This window comes from Cryptomeria japonica, chromosome 8 (assembly GCF_030272615.1).
Source record: "Cryptomeria japonica chromosome 8, Sugi_1.0, whole genome shotgun sequence".
Taxonomy (NCBI): domain Eukaryota; kingdom Viridiplantae; phylum Streptophyta; class Pinopsida; order Cupressales; family Cupressaceae; genus Cryptomeria; species Cryptomeria japonica.
Window position 1 is genome coordinate 692,945,848 of NC_081412.1, and position 20,544 is coordinate 692,966,391.

Sequence of the window (20,544 nt, forward strand, 5' to 3'; positions counted from 1 at the left end):
TTATTGTCCACTTTGCATTTATATAGAAATTTTTTTTGACTCTAATCTATCTACAAATCAAGTGCACCCAATCTCAAGCCTTGAATCTCTTACACCTTAGTAATCTAAAGCACCCAATCTCAAGCCTTGAATCTCTTACACCTTAGTAATCTCAAGTCTTTAACATCAAAGCCAATTCTATATTATAACATCATAAAAAATAATGTCCACTTTGCATTGATTGATTTAGAGGTTTTATTTGATTCTAATCCATCTACAAATCAAGTGCCAAGATGTCCATTCAACATGTTTTTCATACTAGATATAGATATCCATTCAACATATTTTCAAGTATAAAATATTTTGAAAGAGAATTGAACTTTAGCATTCAATAAAAAACCAATAAGCCTAACACTTAGTCACACCCCATTTACAAAAAATACTATTATTTATAAATTAGAATTTAATGATAAATCATTAATATTTGAAAATCATCCTTGTTTTTTTGGGATTAAGATCAAGCACTAACATGGTGTAGTCATAAAAACTTCAAAACTAAAAGCTGATTGGTACATTTTAAATCGTGCACCCACTAGATATATAAAGATAATTTAGAATAATAATAAAACCCTAATAATTATCTAACCGGTGGAGGCAAAAGAAAGTGGAAAACGATTTTAGCTTTGTCATATTATAATGGAGATAGTTACACTTTTTGCTAACCCACAAGTCCTCGTGCAATCAACCAAGACCAGGAATGGAAGTACAGAACTCATAATGTTATTAATCTCTGGTCAACACAGTTCAACATCGATAATACTTTATAATATTATAGTCAATCAAGGCAACAATCAAAAGTAAGCATGATGAATCTTGACAGAAAAGAATACATTAATCAAACAATGCCATAGTTTTCTATAATTTAAACAGTGGCCATCATAACAAAGTGACTTTTCTTTTGTCAAACAGGAAGATAGAACTTTGTTAAAATTGCCTTTTAATATTTGATACCAAGTCAAAACAGCTCATGATTGTCCTAAAAAGAGATTGATAAATTTTCAATGTTTATTCAATGTTCTTAAGATCATTTATAAAATGGTCCAAATTGTTCAGCCATTACTTTCGGTTGGACTCATATAAGCTATTGGAAGTCAATGAAAAACTACTTTATTTTTCTAAATTCTTTAGTTCAGATAACTTTTTGAATCTATTCTGATATCAAATGAAAGAAATATAAATTTATAAAAAATAAAATTATTCTATTGATTCAATAGATTATAAGAGTTTCTTGATTCAATAGACTAACTGATGATGAATGAGTTACAGTTGCCTTTCTATATAGAAATCTAAAGATAACCCAGAGACTTATAAAAACTTAATATTCAAAACTTTCATTATTAGAAATAAAACAAAAAACTATGCAAATGGTTGTTAAAACAAAAAAACGCAAGTGGTTGTCCAACAAGCCATACTTCTTATAAACTACTACGATTGACTACAATAGATAGATAGCTATAATTGCATTACATTTTATAACATAGCTATAATTACGTTACATTTTATAACATTGTACACATCAATGATGTGCACTAAGTTTTGTTGGTGTGAACAGCAGACTGATGTATACTGTTTTCCTCTATTGGTTTGACTTTCTTGTATGTGTATTTTCTTGCAATGTAGATATAGAGGCATAAGTTGACAGCACTGAGAGAAGCCAAGAGCCAGTAGAAATAATCTAAATGGCATCTGTTGAGATTGTTGACAAACCATCCCCCATGACCTCCTCTTTCACTGGCCTTACCTGTAATAGTGATGAGAAGACTGCTGATAAAACTTGCAACACCCACAACACTCAGATAAAAGGCAATCCCCAAGCTTCTCATGTTGTCAGGGACTTGATCATAGAAATATTCCTGCAATCCCACCAGTGTGAACACATCTGCTATTCCAAGCAATATGAACTGTGGGCTTAGCCAGAAAACACTGAGGGGTACTGTAGCCTTGGGAGTGTCAAGTAATCCATGGCTCTTTGCTGCATTTACCCTCTTTTTCTCAGAAAGAGCTGCACATATTAGGAAGAGGATGGAGAAGAACATGCCCACACCAATTCTTTGAAGTATGCTTATCCCTCTTTCATTTCCTGTGAACTTTCTTGCTATGGGGACTAGAAATCTATCATAGATTGCCACAAAAATAACCATGGAACCAGCAGTGAAGGTAAGAAGAGAGGCTGGGGGGATTAGAAAATGAGACCCCATTCTTCTATCCATGGTGTAGCCTTGCTTTATGAAAAAGGTGGTTCCTTGAGCTATTGCCACTCCATAGGTTAGGCAACATAACCAGATAGGTACCATCCTTATTATAAGCTTGGTTTCCTCTACTTGAGTTATTGTGCACACTTTCCATGGATTTGGCTCCTTTGATCTAGTGTTTCCTGCTCCATCTGCATCAGTTTGTACCACTATGGCTGCTTTGTCCAAGAACCTTAACATTAAATTTCAATTCCACATTCCCATCAGATGTCATATATCCAACAACTTGAGATAAAATAACATTTAATCCAGAATAAATATTACATTCAGCAATAATATGAACCATTGATTGTGACCACAATAATATGATCTTAAAGATATAATTTAACAACATTTAGAGGTTACAGTGATAATTTGATGAAGCATTTGGAGTATAATTTAAGTTGACTTAATAGTAAAGGAGCCTGAATTCTATAATCTCCATAATGAAAGTCAATCTTCAAATCCAAATATAGTGTCCCACTTAAGGATAACGGAAAAACTAATTTTTTAAGCTTTTTATAATACCCAAACAAATGCTCATGGATTAGTGTAGCCTGGGATTTTCTTCCATACCATGATTATATACGTTACCAATGGGGACCATTAAGTTTAATACTTTCCTTACTGCTATTGCTAAAGAGGTTTGTCTTAACAACTACTTTTGCTTAGGGCCACACAGTACCACAACTTACCCAGGTGGACAGGAAGATTAAGTAATACATTGTCTCAAAATGCATAAGGAGTTGGCTTTTACTCATTTGGGATCCTATATAAAGATTTTAAGAATGATCAAGTTTAATTTGTAAATTTTATTGATTAGATTATAATTTTATTATTTTTGGGAAGATTTTTTATTCACAAAGTCGTTTTAGCTATCTTATACGGGAGCACAAGTTTTAGGATGAACCTCTTCGGACAAGAGTTAATGTTTTTAATTGATCTATGGTTTAATTATTTCCTATACCTAAGGAGTTGAGTTTAGTCAGTTAAAACATTGGGTTTTCATCGTGGAGACACAAGTTCAATTTCCCGTAGGGACATTTATAGTGAAATTCTAAGCTGTGACTCTTGATCTTTCATAGTTGGCTTCATATTGTTGGCTTCTAATATGAAGGAGGTTTCAAAAAAAAAAAAATTCTGATTGTCTCTGATGATAGATTATATAATATGATCAGAAAAATTGATGAGAAAATGAATCCCCCTACTATTCTAAAAGACCCCAGCGGAACTAATTACCTTCCCAGCAGATAAGAACATAATCTAATCTAAAAATTTGTAAGCTAAACTTTCTCATTCTTAGAAAACACGAAGTTACATGATATTAGTGAATTCCAATTTACTATCATGCTTATCACCAAATTAAGAATTAATGATGTAACATTTCTACAATCCATACTGTAGATCATTGCTGTTTCTGAATTAAATTAAATTAAATGTGCAATTTTTTGAATCAATATTTTAGATCATTTCTATTCTCTTAACTCTTCACTATCTTAATGATAAATTAGGAGTGTGATCCAAAACATTGATTCAAAAAATTTCACATAACTTAATCAAGTTAACAATCGTAAAGAATATTCAAACGATGTTGAAAAATAACAAAGTCATAAAAATTGCACTTACTTTAAGTTTTCTGTATGTGATAACAACCTCTGCCCAGATCTGATGTCTTCCAGATCCAATTTCTCATAGAGAAGACCCACTTCGGGATTCTTCTGGTTCCTGTTCCTGATGGCAGCAACAAAGACTTGTAGTATCCGAGTTAGAGGACTGCCTCTGGGGATCCTGTTTCTGTAATACGGAGTTCCAAACAAAAACAAGATGAGTGTCACAGCCATGGCTGCTGTAGGGATGGAAAAGCCGATACCCCAGCCTATATTGTCCTGAACATATACAACAACTGTGACTGCAACAAGAACACCTCCACACAGACCAAAGTACCACCAATTGAAAAAAGATATTTTTTTCAGCTTTTCTGTACTGTCTTGTTCATTGAATTGGTCTGCCCCAAAGGCTTGGAGAGAAGGTTTGTGACCACCTGTGCCTATAGATATCAAATACAAGGCAAAGAAGAAGATCCCAACTTGTGTGGATGTTGAATGGGGATTGCATGTCAAGTTGGCTTTATCACACTGTGGAGGCTTCAAGGCAGTGAGTGAAGCTGAGAGGGTCAGCAATACTAATCCCTGTGAACATGAAACAAACTTGAGATTAACTGGTTTGCTCAGTCATTGTATGACAGTGATTTAGAAAACCATTGTAGAAAATATTTACCACCATAATAACCCATAATCAAAATTAATTCTTTGTTCCATTATTCTTGTGAATATTAGATGGAAGTGTGAATAGATTTGTCTCAAGGCTCAACATTCTTTGCTAATATAATACGAGACCTATGAAATATTCTTAATGCTTTTTCTTTCTTTTTGTTTTGATGGATTTTGATGGATTTTGATTTAAAGTGTTTTGGAAAACCTAGAAAAACAATGCATATTAACACTTTTAACAGCTTTAATGTCTCTTTGTCAAATCCATAAACAATGCATACTAACATTCTTAAACATTCTTAATCTTTCTTTGTGAATGAAGTTTAATCTGAAACATTAAGAACAAAAATTCACAGAAACAATGCATACCAATACCCTTAAGGGTCTTTGCGAAAAGGAAAGATCAAGATTCTTTGTCTATGTACAATTAAATCTACCGAGGAACTTTTTCTTTGGGTTGGGAGCAAGGGAGAGGGGTGATATTAGCTGTCATATTCAGTGGACCATTCATTGGAAATTGCAATGAATAATTACCTTCTCAGATAAGGAATGTTTAATTGCAGGCAACAATGAAACATCTGAGACGATAACGTCACCAAAGAATCCATGCTAATGTCCATCTCCAATCAAAACAGGTTAATTCTACTTTAAAGTACAATCATCCATTAAAGGAGACCATACAAAGGAGGCAATTCCACGAAAGCTTGAGCAAGAATCAACAACCTCATGGCCCATCACTGGGAAGGTTCAAAATCTTAAAAGAAAGCGTATATATCCTCTCAGGGCCTCCTACCATCCAATGGTGAAGAACTTTAATGAGCTTAATCCTCAAAGAACCTTAAAGCCTCTTCTAACATCAAATGGTAATAAAACTTTACAAACTGAAAAAAGAAACATATAATGGGTGTCTGCAAAGTACATTTAAGAATATAACAGCCACCCAGTAAAACACATGTACCGTCTAAAGTAAAGTGGAAAGCATAGGACAAGACGTAGTGCAAGTTTTCAAGGAAGCCATTTTTGGGTATGTTTGCAGAGATTGGCTTACCAAGAGATATATCACAGAGGAGATTAGTACCATCCAATAACGACCAAAGTATGCATCTGCTAGAAATCCTCCCACAAGGGGCATGACAGTTGTGACTCCTGACCAGTTATTCACATTCTTTGCAGATGTGGCAACTCCTTCATGCAACACAGTGGTTAAGTAGATTATCAAATTGGAGGCCACTCCATAGTATGTCAACCTTTCACTGAACTCAACTCCTGTGAAACAAAAAGTCAAGGAATAAGTTAATCACATCAGATTTTCTCAATCTTTATTGCAGGTTATTATTTTTTATATTAATAATAGCAAACAAGGGTGCTGATTTTATAGCAAAACAGTGTAAAGACAGCTTAAACAGAATAACAGATCATTAACAGCACATTAACAACATATTAATGATATTAACAGTAAATAAACAACAGATTATGTTGCTTCTAGATTAAATTACATGTAAATTTTCTATATCAATGTTTCAGATTACACTTCATGATCTATCAACCAGTAATAAAGAACTATAAATATAAATTTCATGAAACTAAGAGAATCTCTACAAAACTTTAAACAAATCCTTAAAAAAACACAATTAAAAAAATTGTGAACATTGTGAAGCCTAAAAATGTTTAATTGTGTATTGTAACTAATTACCGATTATGAAAAGAGAAGCCTTCCATCCTCCAGACTTTGACTTCATAACAGACCTTCCTCTAAGATCAACTGATCCATCATTTACCCATTCTTCACCATCTTCCCTGCTTACTGCAGGTTTCTTCCAAAATTCGAACCACTCTCGCCAACAGAAGAAACCCATGATACCACCCAAAACAATTGACAATGTGACCCAAATTAGTCTGTGGAGTCACAGAATGAAGACTACTGATTTATTTATAGAAAAAGTTATTGTAAGTCAGTCTCTCAGCTATGACAACAGTCAAATATATTTAATGAGATGATGTACTGAAACCATAGATTCTACTTAAAAAATCCTTTTTCTGCAGACATTACACGGCATTTGTGATTCTCTATGGCTTGTACTTCACACCCAGATGTTATGGAGATAGGGTATGGTGTATAGACTATTTATACAAGGAGGCCAGCTATTCCATGGAGAAAAATTTGGAATAAAGTGCAAATAATAAATATTACTTTTTGGATGGGACACAACTTGCTAAAGTGCATGTTGAAAATGTGAACAAAATGCTGAAAAACACCTCCCCACTAAAAGAATCATATTCCACACCAAACTCCACTTCCTAAAACATTTGGTTTTATATTTGACAATTTGCTGTACATTTTCTTTTTCTTGTGTGGTGGGATATTGCCATGAGGATTAGAATTTTCAGTCCTTATAATCATAAAATTCTAGTTGTTTGTTCCAAACCGTCTTTCACATTGTCCCATTTGTACTTACGGTCTTCTTAGTGGAGTTTAATCAATAAATCATGTCTTTCAATTTGTGCCTCGATAATATCCATATTTTTTCGATCTCTAATTGATGCAAACGACCTTTTCTTAGGGGGCTGACTGCCAACTAAATCCACAGGATTAGGAGTTTTTTTTTTTTTAAGGGCTACTGTTATGTGTTGTTTCCATAGGAGATAGATTAGGAGTTAACTTTGGAACTGATTTTGTTATGTTTGAATTGCTGGTCTTTAGCATGTTTCGTAGGAATCAGCTTAAGGAGGTAGTCTTAGAATTGGTTGTTGAATTAAGAGAATAGAAGGAATTGTAGGATTTATTTTGACAAAATAATGAATACAGAAAGGAAAAATGTCTCCTAAGAACCAATTTAGGAGTTGAGGGAGGTAGTCTTAGAATTGGTTGTTGAATTAAGAGGAATAGCAGGAATTGTAGGATTTACTTTGACTAAATAATGAATACAAAAAAGAAAAATGTTTCCTAGGAATCAATTTAGGAGTTGATGGAGGTAGTCTTAGAATTGGTTGTTGAATTAAGAGGAATAGCAGGAATTGTAGGATTTACTTTGACAAAATAATGAATATAGAAAGGAGGTTTCCAGGTGTATGCAGCCCAATTTTTTTTTTCAGTTCTTTGTTCTGGATTTCCTTTGTATTTACTAATTTTGTAGGACTTGAGAATCATTTGCATCACTAATCACTAAAACTTATACATATCACTATAAATTAATGTATATTGAAGTGAGTTAGATTATGGGGGTCGAATATTTGAATAATTGAATATTAATTAGGAATTAAAGTGTGAGAGTGATAATTAAGAATGATGATAAATAAATAAGATTTAGGAGTTCGATTGATGTTAGACTTGAAAATAGTATCTCTCTATTATCGATTGCCTAGAGTTATGTGTGTAAGTAGTTTTTCTTCTAGAAGGTATGTTTGAGGATGTGGAACAAATTTGTGGTCATAAATTTGTACCTATGCTTCAAATTCATTGTAGCAATCAATGGTGTTCTATTTTGCAATCTCACCTACAATATGACCCTCTACTTTATTTGAATGTTTGTGGAATAGTAGTAATAAAAACACTTTAAGGGATTGCCATTATGTCATAATGAGCTTTCACCTAGATCAATCCTCAAAAGTCAAACAATATCAAAAAGAGAAGGCAAGAACATAAATACATAATTTTATTACTCTTTTTTTATTGCATCAAATCAAAGTGCAACAATTACTCCAATTATTTCTAGAATGAATGAATCAAAGTGATGGTCGCTTGATCTTTCAAGTTATTAGAATGAATGCATTGAATATCTTTGTGTAGACGTCTAAAAATGGTCAATGCTTGCAGAATCATACTTTAACATTTGTGCATTGCCTTATTTTAGGGTTTTTGCATCGCATTAACATTTCTCCTATGATTCGCACTTGGTCTTTATCATTTGCGAGCATCGAGTCCTTCTTCTGCATTCTTCATTTATCTCGCTTTTGAATTTGGTCTTGTCGATAACAATATTAGTCATGATTTTGGTCAATCTTATCCTATCGCATCTATGTGCATATTCATTTGTCATCATTTTGGACATCGTCAATCCTAATTAGGGTTTTGTCCTCTTATCAATCTTGTCATCATGTGATCGATAATTGTCAACGATTCTTGTCTTTTGATCAATTTATCATCAATCTTGTCGTCTTGTGATCTATTTTGTCATTGATCTTTGTACTTGTCAATTTTGTCATTTTTGCGATCAATTTGTCATCAATCGTCGTCTTTCTCAATTGTGTCAATTTGGATCAATTAGTCATTGTTCCTCATCAATTGGCGCATTTATTAATCAAATCATTTATCAAGTCAGAATCATGATCAAATCGAATCGATATCGATTATCCTTTGTCAAGACCTAATTGTCATCCTTGCATTTCTAATTCATCTTTTAGGGTTTCATGATTTTATTCATTTAACCATGTTTGTCATTTCTCCCTCTAGGTTAAATAATTTATTTATTTATCCCAGGTCTTCGTGTCACAATTAAATGTTTAATTTAATTGGCTAACTAATTATTCTTCTTTTTGTAAATTAATTAATAAATGACAAATTATTAATTGATTTACCTTATTTCTCCTAATTCCTAATTTCCTCATTTTCTAATTTCCTAATTCCTATTTTCAAATTTTTCTAATTTTCCTAATTTCTAATTCAATTTCCTCCTATTTTTCTCCTAATTTCATGGGAATGACATTTCAATTTGTCATAATTTGTCATAATTTGCCATAATTGACAATCAATCAATTTTTGACATAGAAATTTGTCATAATTTTGTCATAAATTATCAATCAATCAATTTTGCATAGAAAGTGCAAGTTTGTCATAAATTTGTCATAATTGACATTCTTGATTTGCAATTTCCATTTGAATATCTTCATGCTAATTTGATCATCTCTCCAATTTGTCTATAAATTGGATGATTTTCTTCAATCCCAACTAATCACATTATCGAACGAATCACTTTGTTGAATCAATCACGCTTCGAGTATTCTTGAGCAATCATCTTGTCTACTTGCTTTCATATCATGATCATGCACTAGTAGGTGAGATCCACAACAAAGCTATTTGAAGGAGAAAGAAGGACAATGGAGACACATGAAGGAGACATTCAAATCTGCACTTGGTTTGCTTAATTTTCAAATCTTGAATGTTTTGTTTTCATGTCTTTATTGAGTGTGTTAGGATTGATCATTGCATTTGAGCTTTTGTGATTGAGCTAGATTACTAATATTGATATTTGCTTTGATGATTTCTGATTTCCTAGCTACATTAATTGGTGAACCCGATGTGAACTAACCACTTAACCATGCTTTTGAGTGCTTTTGAGTTGATTTGCAAGTTAAAAACCCAAGAAACAGGGTAATGCAGGGTTTTCTGAGAACTTATGCGCCTGTGTCAAGCATTCTGGGCCTGTGTTATGCATTCTGCCCTTGTGTCAAGGACAATCTACACCTGTGTCAAGCATTCTGCACCTGTGTCAAGACTTCTGCGCCTGTGTAGGGACAGAAACAGAGGTAAAAGGCAGTGTGTTTTTACATGCAAATTGTTCTGTTTTGCATGTTGTTTTTGCTTTTTGGTTTTTTGGTATTGATTTTCTGTGCAGAACCTTGGCATATGCATGGAAAAGACAACAAATGAAACTACTAACACGTTTTTGTGCAGGTTCGATAGTCAAAGACTAAACATATCAAACTTCTGACTTGGGTTTTTGCAGGTTGCCTTGGACTACAACTAAACTTTGTGTTTGCAATTAAAGTTTAGGCACCTAGTATGATTTCTAAATAGGATGGAATGAATATATGTTTGCTTTGATTGTTGAGTTTGACATTAGAGTAGGAGAGTATGCTCTCATCCTTCTTAGGGTGATCAGAAATCCAGATCTTCAATACCATGCTCATGTTTTTGATTGTGTGTCACCTTTAGAGGGCCTGCCTTCCCGACCATTTTATTTTGCAAGCGAGTGATAATCGTGAGAAGGGAATGACCCAAAGTGAGTACGGCTAGAATACCTTGGCATTCTAACTCACTATAAACAAATACCTGATGGGCGAAAGCTTTGAAGGAAGGGTTACGTGGGAATTGCAGTTACTTGGGAAGTGATGACCCTTGAACTCTTTCTCATATCAACATCTAAGTAGGACCTCACGGTCTAAACCCTGCTTGCGTGACTACATTTTTTTGGTATCTTGATGGGCTTAATGTCTCAATCATGCTTGCATGACATCAAGGAGTAATGCTTAATAGAAATCCTTACTAAACACCTTGTATTTAGAGGCCAAAAATCCTTCTAGTTGCTTGAGAAGGACAAGTTTGGATACTTGGAAGAGATACTAAGTTCGCCATGGGGAGATTTCCATGGAGACTGATGCTTGGCTGCCTTGAGAAGTGAGTGTCGTGGAGGGGAGCCCGTGGGGTCAAGCATCTATGTATTCTCCTTGAATCTCATAATGAGTCTACCTCTCAAGTACCTAATGTCCTTGCCTACCATAAGAAATGTGTTAATGAGCATGATTGTCTTGAGTCTAAGTTGAAATATCTTGTCTTCTTTGTTTGTCAAAAGTTGAATTGCATCTCATTTCAGAAACAAGGCAAATTGATTCAAAACAAGGTTAAACATAAGAACATTTCATCCAACAAAGTTCAAAACATCTTCAAACATGGTTGTCAAACATTTTTCAAAATCTTGTCTCAACATTCATGTCACTTAGATTTAGGTTCATCCTAGGTGTCCATTTTGCAAAGTCATTGTCAACTACCAAGGTTAAGTTTCACCTAGGTCATACTCCTTTTGCATATCAATAAAAGTCATCCATTTACATGTGTCCTCTTGCATTAGAGTAATACCATTGTCATACATTTGCATTTGCATACCCTAGGTCTCTTCATCAAGCTTAGATCATTATCATATCATATTAGTGTCATTTGCATAGTAATTGTCCCTTTGCATATAGTGTCAAAACTAGGTTTTGTCATACTTGAGTAATCCAAATCTTTGATAAACCCTAAGTCATTGTTAGGAAGTCTAGACCTTATCAAACCTTTTCTCTTTATGTCATTATTGTCATTTGGTCAAACCTAGCTTAGTATCCAAGCATATAGGGGAGACATTGTCATTTGTCCTTTTGTCACTTGATCCTTTTGTCCTTTGAGGTCTAGACATCATTTCAATTTCCTAAGGGTCTCTTTTAGATTTGCATTCCAAAAAGTTTGTCAAAATCTTGAAAAATAACCGAAAACATAGGTTGCATTCTTGCCATAGATTGCATTCTCATTTATTTAGTTTGCATTTAGTTGCATATCATATATTGTCCTTGAAAATTTTCAAAAATATTGCATTTGCATAAGTGACATGCCTGTTGAAACAAGACCAAAATCTAAAGAGATGGGTGAACCAACGTATCAACCCATTGACAACATATCAAATTCACAATTTCAAACTAGTCAAATAGTACAAATTGAAGGTTTATCAAACACATCACTACCACCATATGGAATGGTTCAACTCGAACCACCTCCATTATATGAACCAGTGTTTGTACCTATGAAACCAGGACATGGGAGTGTTCCACCAACTCCAAGAGGAAATGCACCTTGCGATTGGAATCAACCAAACCTGCAACATGAAATTCAAACATTACATGAGGAACAAACCCTTTCACAAGGATTTGGTTCAGATCAAGGCATTCAACAAGAAACGAATCCAAATGTCCAACCAGATTCTTCATCAGATTCCAATGCTTCTGATGATGTTGACATGTTCCTTCAAGATCCAAAGTTGACAAAAAAGATGGTTAAATTCTTGAACAAGGTCTTTAAGATGTTCCCACAAAAATATCTTAACATGATGAGTAATGTGACCTCCTCAAGTGAGCAAGTCAATGTGCAAAAACAACAAGGCGGTGAGCTATTAAGTTTCTCTCTGCATCCAAATGAAGAAAATATGCAACAAGAAGCTCAACCTACCTTGATGAGTAAACGTGCTTCAAAGGCATTAACAGTGACTATTCCTCAAAAGTCACCATTCGAGACAATAAATAATCCATTATTCAACACAACACCTGTAACACAAGATCAAATGAAGACCACGCAAATATTGACAACTATCCCTCAACAAGAAGTGGTTCCTTACATGCATAAAATTGGATCAAAATCTAAGATGCAAGAAAGCTTCACGATTGGAATGCCTGATATCACCAATGTCCAAAACAATTCCATGATGCAACAAAGTTCTTATGTCCCGTTAAGCTCAATATATTTGCCAAACACTATTGCGACAGATCCTTCGATAATGGCGACACAAAGAGCTACGGATAGTGGTTTGCACCAACAACAATTGTTGCAACAATTGAGTAATACACAAAAGGTACAATCGAATGTGCAAACAAGCAATGCACAACAACAACAATATTGCATTCGACAACAAATTGCAGCGCCTTCTACCCCATTACAAGTTAATGCAAACTTGCAACCATCACAGTGGATTGGACAAACAACACAACAAGTTAATGCAAGTGCCATACCCCATCTTAAGGAGAAGCAACGAAAACCACCCAAACAAATTTTTTTGCAAATGATGGGATTTACACCATGACAACAATTGGCACAAAGTCAACAAATTCTGATTCGTCAGCATCAACAACAACATGTGCCTCAATATGTGCCAAGACAAACAAGCTATCATACTTCACAACCGCAATTGGCGCCTGTGCAATATCAACAACACCCTCAATTGCAATATCAACCTAGGCTACAAGAAGCACAACAACAAGGTCAATATCAAGGCATGGCACAACCACAACAACAAGGGATGTACCAAGAACATTATATGCCGGAGACACCAAAAACGACCATTTTAGAGAATCAACAACTGATCGAAAACATGATGTATCGACAAAGAGTACCCATCGGGATTAATGATGGACCTCCAAAATCTGATACAATTGCGCAATAGCTTGAGAAGTTGCAATGACAAGTTGACGCATTAGAAACTAAAGGAACAAAGAAGTTGTATACAGATCAGGATTTATGTCCTAATCCATTTGATAAGAGCTTATACATGCCTCCATTCTCTAAACATTTTGAGGCACCTAATTTTGAGAAATATAAAGGGAATGGCAATCCAAAAGATCACATTCGAGCATTTTTCTCGGCATGTACTGAAGTGAGTTATGAGGAAACATATTTAATGCGCTTATTTGCACAAAGTCTCACTGGACAAGCCATGGATTGGTATTCGCATCTGCCAGGAAATATAAAGACTTCGTCTGAATTGGCTCAAAAGTTTATATCTCACTTCGCATTCAACATCGACAGTGACGTGACCATGTCAGATTTATGCAACACCAAGAAAAAGAAAGGCAAGCCGTTAGTGACTTTCTTGCAATGATGGCGAAGCTTGTATAGTCATTCTTCCCTAGATATACTTGAAGAACAACAAGTGAATCTGTTTATCCAAAATTTGGTCCCAGAAATGATGTATGAACTAAAATTGAAAAGTCCTAGTACTATAGAGAAACTCATTAAGAAAGGGATGAACATTGAAACTGCTCTTGTAGCCAAGGGAATCATTAAGCTTAACAAAGACAGTGGCAACACGACCAATTCAGGGGACAGAAATAGATTTTGGTATAAGAACAAGAATGTCACTAATGATGGAGTTGTTGATGCAAGAGCAGTGAATGCAAATCAACCCCCGTTCACAATCAAGAAATTAAGTGTGCCTAATATGTCAACTATGGAACAAAATCAAACACCAGTGAGCAATGTTACTCAACAGCCGCAATACCAATAGCATGCTCAACAATACACTCAACAATATAATCAACAACAAGGCCAGCAACAAAGCCAGCAGTGCAAACCTTTCCGATCAAGGGATGGGCCTCCTCGATAATTTACGCCATTGGGAGAGCCTATTGAGTTAGTAATGAAACAATTAATACAAGCAAAATTTATTAAGCTACCAGATATCAAGGCAGAACCAGTGGTAAAACCACACTAGTGGAATGATAATGCATACTGTGAGTATCATCGGTCAAAAGGACATAAAACCACGTCATGTTTTCAATTGAAACATATGATTCAAGACTTGTTAGAGCAAGGAGTAATTGAGATAGATCCGCCCAATGTGACCTCTAACACTGATCATACCATTTTCAAAACTCCTTTGCTTGATCATGACAAGGGTAAAGCGTCTTCTTCAAACTCTACCCAAACAACAAATTATGCAAATATTGATTATAACAATGTCATCATTTGTTTTCGAGCATCAAATGAGTATGTTTCCACCATAAGAATAAAGGAACAAGATCCTTCTTGCACGGTCACCACTCGTCGATCCAAAAGAGTCCTGAAAGGAGCTCCTGCAGCTCCCCCCAAACCAACTCCTGCAAGTCAGTATAATCTCTTGGATCATCTAGGAAAGACACCTGCACAAATATCAATCCTTGAGTTGTTGAAAATGTCCCATGCATCGTGCAGTTCTAGATAAAGCTTTAATTGAGTCCACTGTCCCGACAGACATTGATGTTGACCAGTTTCAAGCCCGAATTGGACATCTAGCTGTTTCCCAAAATGTCACATTTTCTGATAATGATATCTCACCTGACAAGCTCCCTCATAATGATCCTTTACACCTTGAAGTCTTTGTCCATAATTGCAAAATCTGATGAGTCTTGATAGATGGTGGAGCGGGTCTTAATATTTGTACCTTGAGAGTGGTCATTGGCCTTGGTTATACAGAAAATGACATTGATGCTTTCAGAAGAATAACAATCAAAGCATATGATGATGCTGAGCGCCCATCTAAAGGGATAATTACATTGCCTATCAGAGTCGGTCCAGTGATAGAAAACACTTTCTTGCAGGTCTTAGACCTTAATCTCCCTTACAATATGATTCTTGGCCATCCATGGATCCATGCAATGAAAGCAGTTCCATCCACCTATCATCAATGTTTAAAATATCCTCACAATGGAACTAAGATAACAATTCTAGGAGATCCTAATCCATTTCAATTCTGTGTTGCCCTAAAGGATTCCCCTCAGCAGCAAGTCTCAGTCAATAGAGAGGCCAAATCACATAGTTATGTGGATCCTAATGAATTGTTAGATGTTGTCAAAGGAAAATTGAAGATACAGGACCAAGGATGTGGAGAGTATTCAATGGATCAAACATTCCTCATCGGGAATTTACCAATATCTCCAAAATCATATGGCAAACCACATTTGTTGCAAAAGGAACCTAAGGTAGTTATTCAATATCAGCCTCCCACTACATTTACAAGATGGGGTGAACTTGACAAAGAAACTTTAGATGATGATGTCATAGATTAGCTTTATAAAGATCCAACCACCTGTCAGGTTACCAGTGGAATGGTACGGCAAAGGATTTACTATGCTGCAAAAGAAAGGATATGACAGCTGCAGTGGCTTAGGCCTGAACAACAATGGAAGGGTTGAACCTGTTATACCCAAGATGCAACCTCCAACTTTAGGGTTAGGTTTTGTACCGTTGCGAATTGGACCCTCATCTTCCAAAGTGACCACGTGTGGAAAAGGGTGTGACTCTGATGATGGAATAACACCTGAGGATACCCGACCCAAAACTAATTCCAATGAATGGGAGTGGAGTTCTTTTTTCTTCTAGCTCCTATGCCCTTGACAATATTTTCCTTGACCCTGATAATTTGCCTATGGAAGACAAACATGAAATAACTCCTCTTCCTACAACATGTCCTAATGCTTGGAGAGAGTCATTCTGGGACCCAAGCTCCGAATCAGATACAAGTAGTTCAGATAGTGATACCACAGATGTTTACATCTTTACCATATCAGCCCTCTCTCTCCTTAAAACCGATGATGACATGCCCCTCATCTATCACCAGCTTATCCAACATGACCAACAAGAACCACTCACATTGGACTGTTTTCAAAATGATGAAGCAATTGCAGAATTCCTTGGACTACGGGAAGGCATACCACAAGCTGATCATAAGGTAGGATTTTCTATTGACCTAGATTCCACAACATATTTTGGGGAGTCAACTCCATCTTCCAGTCATCAAAATGAAAAAAGAAAAGAAAAAGTAAAAAATCAAAAGAATAGATCGTTGAGTGAAAACCGTAAGGCACTCTCTGATCATGCAAAAGTAAAAATAAAAGACGCACCTGTGGGTGAAAACCTCTCTGAGGTGCCCAAAGGTGGAAGAGTGGACATACCCCTATCAAGTCAGGATAAATCAACATTGCTTGTGGAAATGACCAAGGAAATCAATTTGGGTACACCTGACAACCCTAAGGTCATTCATTTTGTTGCTTCTCTATCAAAACAGGAAAAGATAGATTTTGTCAATTTCTTTCTTGAGAAGAAGATCAACTTTGCATGGTCCTATGCAGATATGCCTAGCCTCGATCCAGAATTAGTCCTTCATCATTTGCCATTAAAAGCAGATGCCAAGCCTGTCAAATAGAAACTTAGAAAGATGCATCCCCAGGTGGCTCTTTTGGTCAAGGTAGAACTGAAAAAATTACTGGATGTGGGCTTCATTAGACCCATCAATTATGCAGACTGGATTTCAAATTTAGTACCAGTTAGCAAAGTAACTAGGGGCATCAGAATCTATACGGATTTCAGGGATCTTAATAAAGTATGCCCTAAAGATGATTTTCCACTGCCAAATATCAACATCATAGTTGACATGACTGCTGGATATGAGATGCTCTCATTGATGGATGGTTTCTCTGGCTATAACCAAATTCACATTGCTCTTGAAGACCAACATAAGACTGCATTCACATGTGCTTGGGGTACCTACTGTTGGAATGTGATGCCCTTCGGCCTTAAAAATGTAGGTGCAACATATCAAAGAGCGATGAAGACAATTTTCCATGATTTCATGCATACTTTGATGGAGGACTATGTTGATGACTTATTATGCAAATCTGTCACAAGAGATAGTCATTTAGCCATCTTGGGCCCCATCTTTGACCGAATGGAGACTTACAAGCTTAGACTCAATCCAAAGAAGTGTGTCTTTGGTGTCACAGCCGGTAAATTACTAGGGTACATTGTTTCTCATAGAGGCATTGAAGTCGACCCAGCCAAGGTTAAAGCAATAATGGACATGCCTCCTCCTTCTAATCTCTGTCAACTATGCAGTCTGCAAGGAAAGCTACAGTCAATCTGCCGCTTCATAGCTCAGTTGGCCGACAAATGTCATCCATTCTAGCATCTATTGCATAAAGGTGCCACTTTTAAATGGACTGAGCAATGTCAATCAGCCTTTCAAGCTCTCAAAGACTATTTGCTATCGTCGCCTATTCTAATGCCTCCTATAGAAGGAAAGCCATTCATATTGTATATTTCTACAACTGAAACGGCACTAGGAGTTCTCTTGGTCCAACAGGATGAGAACGACAAAGAGTGAGCTATTTATTATATCAGCCGGACACTAGTAGGCTATGAGCTGAATTATTCAACTATTGAACGGGCATGCTTAGCAGTGGTATTTGCAACATAGAAGCTCCGACACTATATGTTAAATCACCAAACATTGTTGGTTGCAAAAATTGATCCTCTAAAATACTTGCTTAGTAGAGCAGCTTTTACGGGTCGCCTAGCAAAGTGGGTTATGATTCTCAGTGAATTTGATATTCAGTATATGGAGCGAAAGGCGATAAAAGGACAAGTCATAGTAGATCAACTTGTAGAGGCTCCTATTTATGATGATCATCCCATGTTGACCGATTTTCCAGATGAATCAGTCTTTGCTCTCACATCTTCTAATGAATGGAAGTTATACTTTGATGGATCCCATACCAAGTTTGGGTCCGGAGTCGGCATCTTGTTTGTCACCCCTCAAGGTGATGCTATTCCCAAGTCCTACAGAATAACTTTTCATTGTACCAATAACATTGCAGAGTATGAAGCACTGGTCACAGGACTTCGAGTAGCGGTCCACTGGAATATCACACATTTGCAAGTCTATGGAGATTCTCAATTAGTCATCCGACAAGTGAATGATGACTACGAAACAAAAGATGAAAATCTTATTCCCTATAAGCATATGGTAGATTTCTTCAAGACAAAATTCACGGCTATCCATTTCAGTCAAGTTCCAAGAATGCAAAACAAGTCAGCAGATGCGATGGCCACGATTGCTTCCATGTTGAATATGCCCCACAATATGGGCAAATGTGAATTTTTGGTCGAACAATTGCTTGTCCCTTCTTTTGACATTCTGACAACAGATGTGATGTGCATTCTTATTGGTCCCAACTCCCCGTGGTACAATTATGTATATCAATATTTGAAATCCCAAACCTTACCACCTAACCTTTCTGCTAACCAATGCTGAGCCTTCATCTGACAGACAGCCAAATATGTCATCATCGCCGACACCCTTTATCGTCATTCCTTTGACCATACCCTCCTTAGGTGTCTGGATTCTGACGAAGCACAAATGGCTTTACACGAGGTTCATGATGGTATATGTGGGGGCCATTTCCATGGTTTGAGCTTAGCCAAAAAGTTGATTCGTGCTGGGTATTATTGGCCCACTCTAGAAAAAGATGTTCACGATTTTGTTAAGAAGTGCTACAAATACCAGATCCATGGAAACTACATTCATGCACCAGCCCAAGAGCTTCATTTTGTCATATCTTCGTGGCCCTTTTCTCAATGGGGATTGGATCTTATTGGCAAGATTCACCCGACATCTGCAAATGGACACAAGTTTATCATTACAGCCATAGAGTATTTTACAAAATGGATCGAGGCTATCCCCATGACCTATATCACTGGTGTGCAAATTTCAGAATTCCTATTGAATTATATCATATGCCGGTTTGGGGTTCCCCTTTCCATAGTCACAGATAATGGTCATTCCTTCAAGAATAAAGATGTCAAGGAACTCTGTGAAAAGTTTCGTATCCAACACTGTTTCTCCAGTCCATACTATCCACAGGGGAATGGTCAAGCTGAAGCATCAAATAAAACCATTATCAAGATCCTAAAAAAGGTTGTCAATGACACTGGTCGAGATTGGCATGTACAGTTGAATCCAACACTATGGGCTTATCGCACTTCTATCCACACACCTACTGGCACAACACCTTATTCCTTGGTGTATGGTGTCGAAGCCATTTTACCCTTGGAAGTGGAGATTCCTTCCTTGCATGTTTCCTTGCAACATGTGATTGATGATGAGACACACAGGGTCTCTTGGTTGCATCAACTTGAGATGTTAGATGAGAAACATCAGACAACCTTGACACATTTGCAAGCATATCAAAACCGTCTCCATCACTCTTATAATAAGAAGGTCAAAGGGTGACACTTCGAAGTGGGAGATCTGGTTTTAAAGGCAAACCCTAAGAATGCACAATCTACTGACATCATCAAAGGTAAGTTTGAACCTAATTGGGTTGGGCCTTTCATAGTGACTGCAGCCTATGGCTCGGGGCATATCAGCTTGCCACTCCAAAAGGTGAACCTTTGTCTGATCCTATCAACAGCATGCACCTTCGCAAGTACTGGGCATAATTTTTTGTCAGCCCTTCTTCAAGTATGATCCTGAAAAAATGCAAGAAAATCAAAAAGCAAAAAAATGCAAAAAAATCAAAAAGAAAAAAAATACAAACAAAAGCAAAAGAGAAAAAGAGCAAAAAAAAAGTAAAGAAAAATGATTCGCCCTCTAGTGAAAACCTGGCAAACAGGCGCTTTGGGCAAGTACCATGGTGAAAACCTAGCAATCAGGCACCGTGTGTAAGCGAGATCATCGCTCCGTCATCTGTCATGACCTCTAGCTATGCTTTCTCTCTAAAGATTTATCATGTCTATCTTTGTCTTGACCCAATGTCTGGATCCAGGCCTATGATTGGTCAACATCATTGTCTTGCATACTCCAGTTTCTTGTACATATGTCTTTCAAATGTGCATTGGGCGCATTCCCCTTGTCATGATCAACCACTGGAACTTTTGCATCTAAAATGTCCTG

General features: G+C 36.3%; 1 protein-coding gene across 1 annotated transcript; it reads right to left on the reverse strand.

The window, feature by feature from the left end:
• Window positions 1–1,488: 1,488 nt before the first annotated feature.
• On the reverse strand, window positions 1,489–6,619 carry LOC131064744 (protein NRT1/ PTR FAMILY 5.7). The gene is made up of 4 exons (XM_057999015.2): window positions 6,234–6,619; window positions 5,589–5,806; window positions 3,897–4,459; window positions 1,489–2,463 (listed from the first exon to the last, which is right to left on the reverse strand). The coding sequence occupies exons 1-4, from the start codon at window positions 6,394–6,396 to the stop codon at window positions 1,569–1,571; spliced, it is 1,839 nt and encodes a 612-aa protein (XP_057854998.2). The 5' UTR covers window positions 6,397–6,619; the 3' UTR covers window positions 1,489–1,568.
• Between the last annotated feature and the right edge of the window lie 13,925 nt (window positions 6,620–20,544).

Bases quoted from the DNA above. Each gene is read 5' to 3' on its own strand.
- LOC131064744 (XM_057999015.2), bottom strand. From the start codon at position 6,396: ATGGGTTTCTTCTGTTGGCGAGAGTGGTTCGAATTTTGGAAGAAACCT. The intron at 5,807-6,233 runs GTAATTAGTTAC...TTTGTTTCACAG, and splicing joins GGCTTCTCTTTTCATAATCG to GAGTTGAGTTCAGTGAAAGG. The intron at 4,460-5,588 runs GTAAGCCAATCT...TCATGTTCACAG, and splicing joins CCTCTGTGATATATCTCTTG to GGATTAGTATTGCTGACCCT.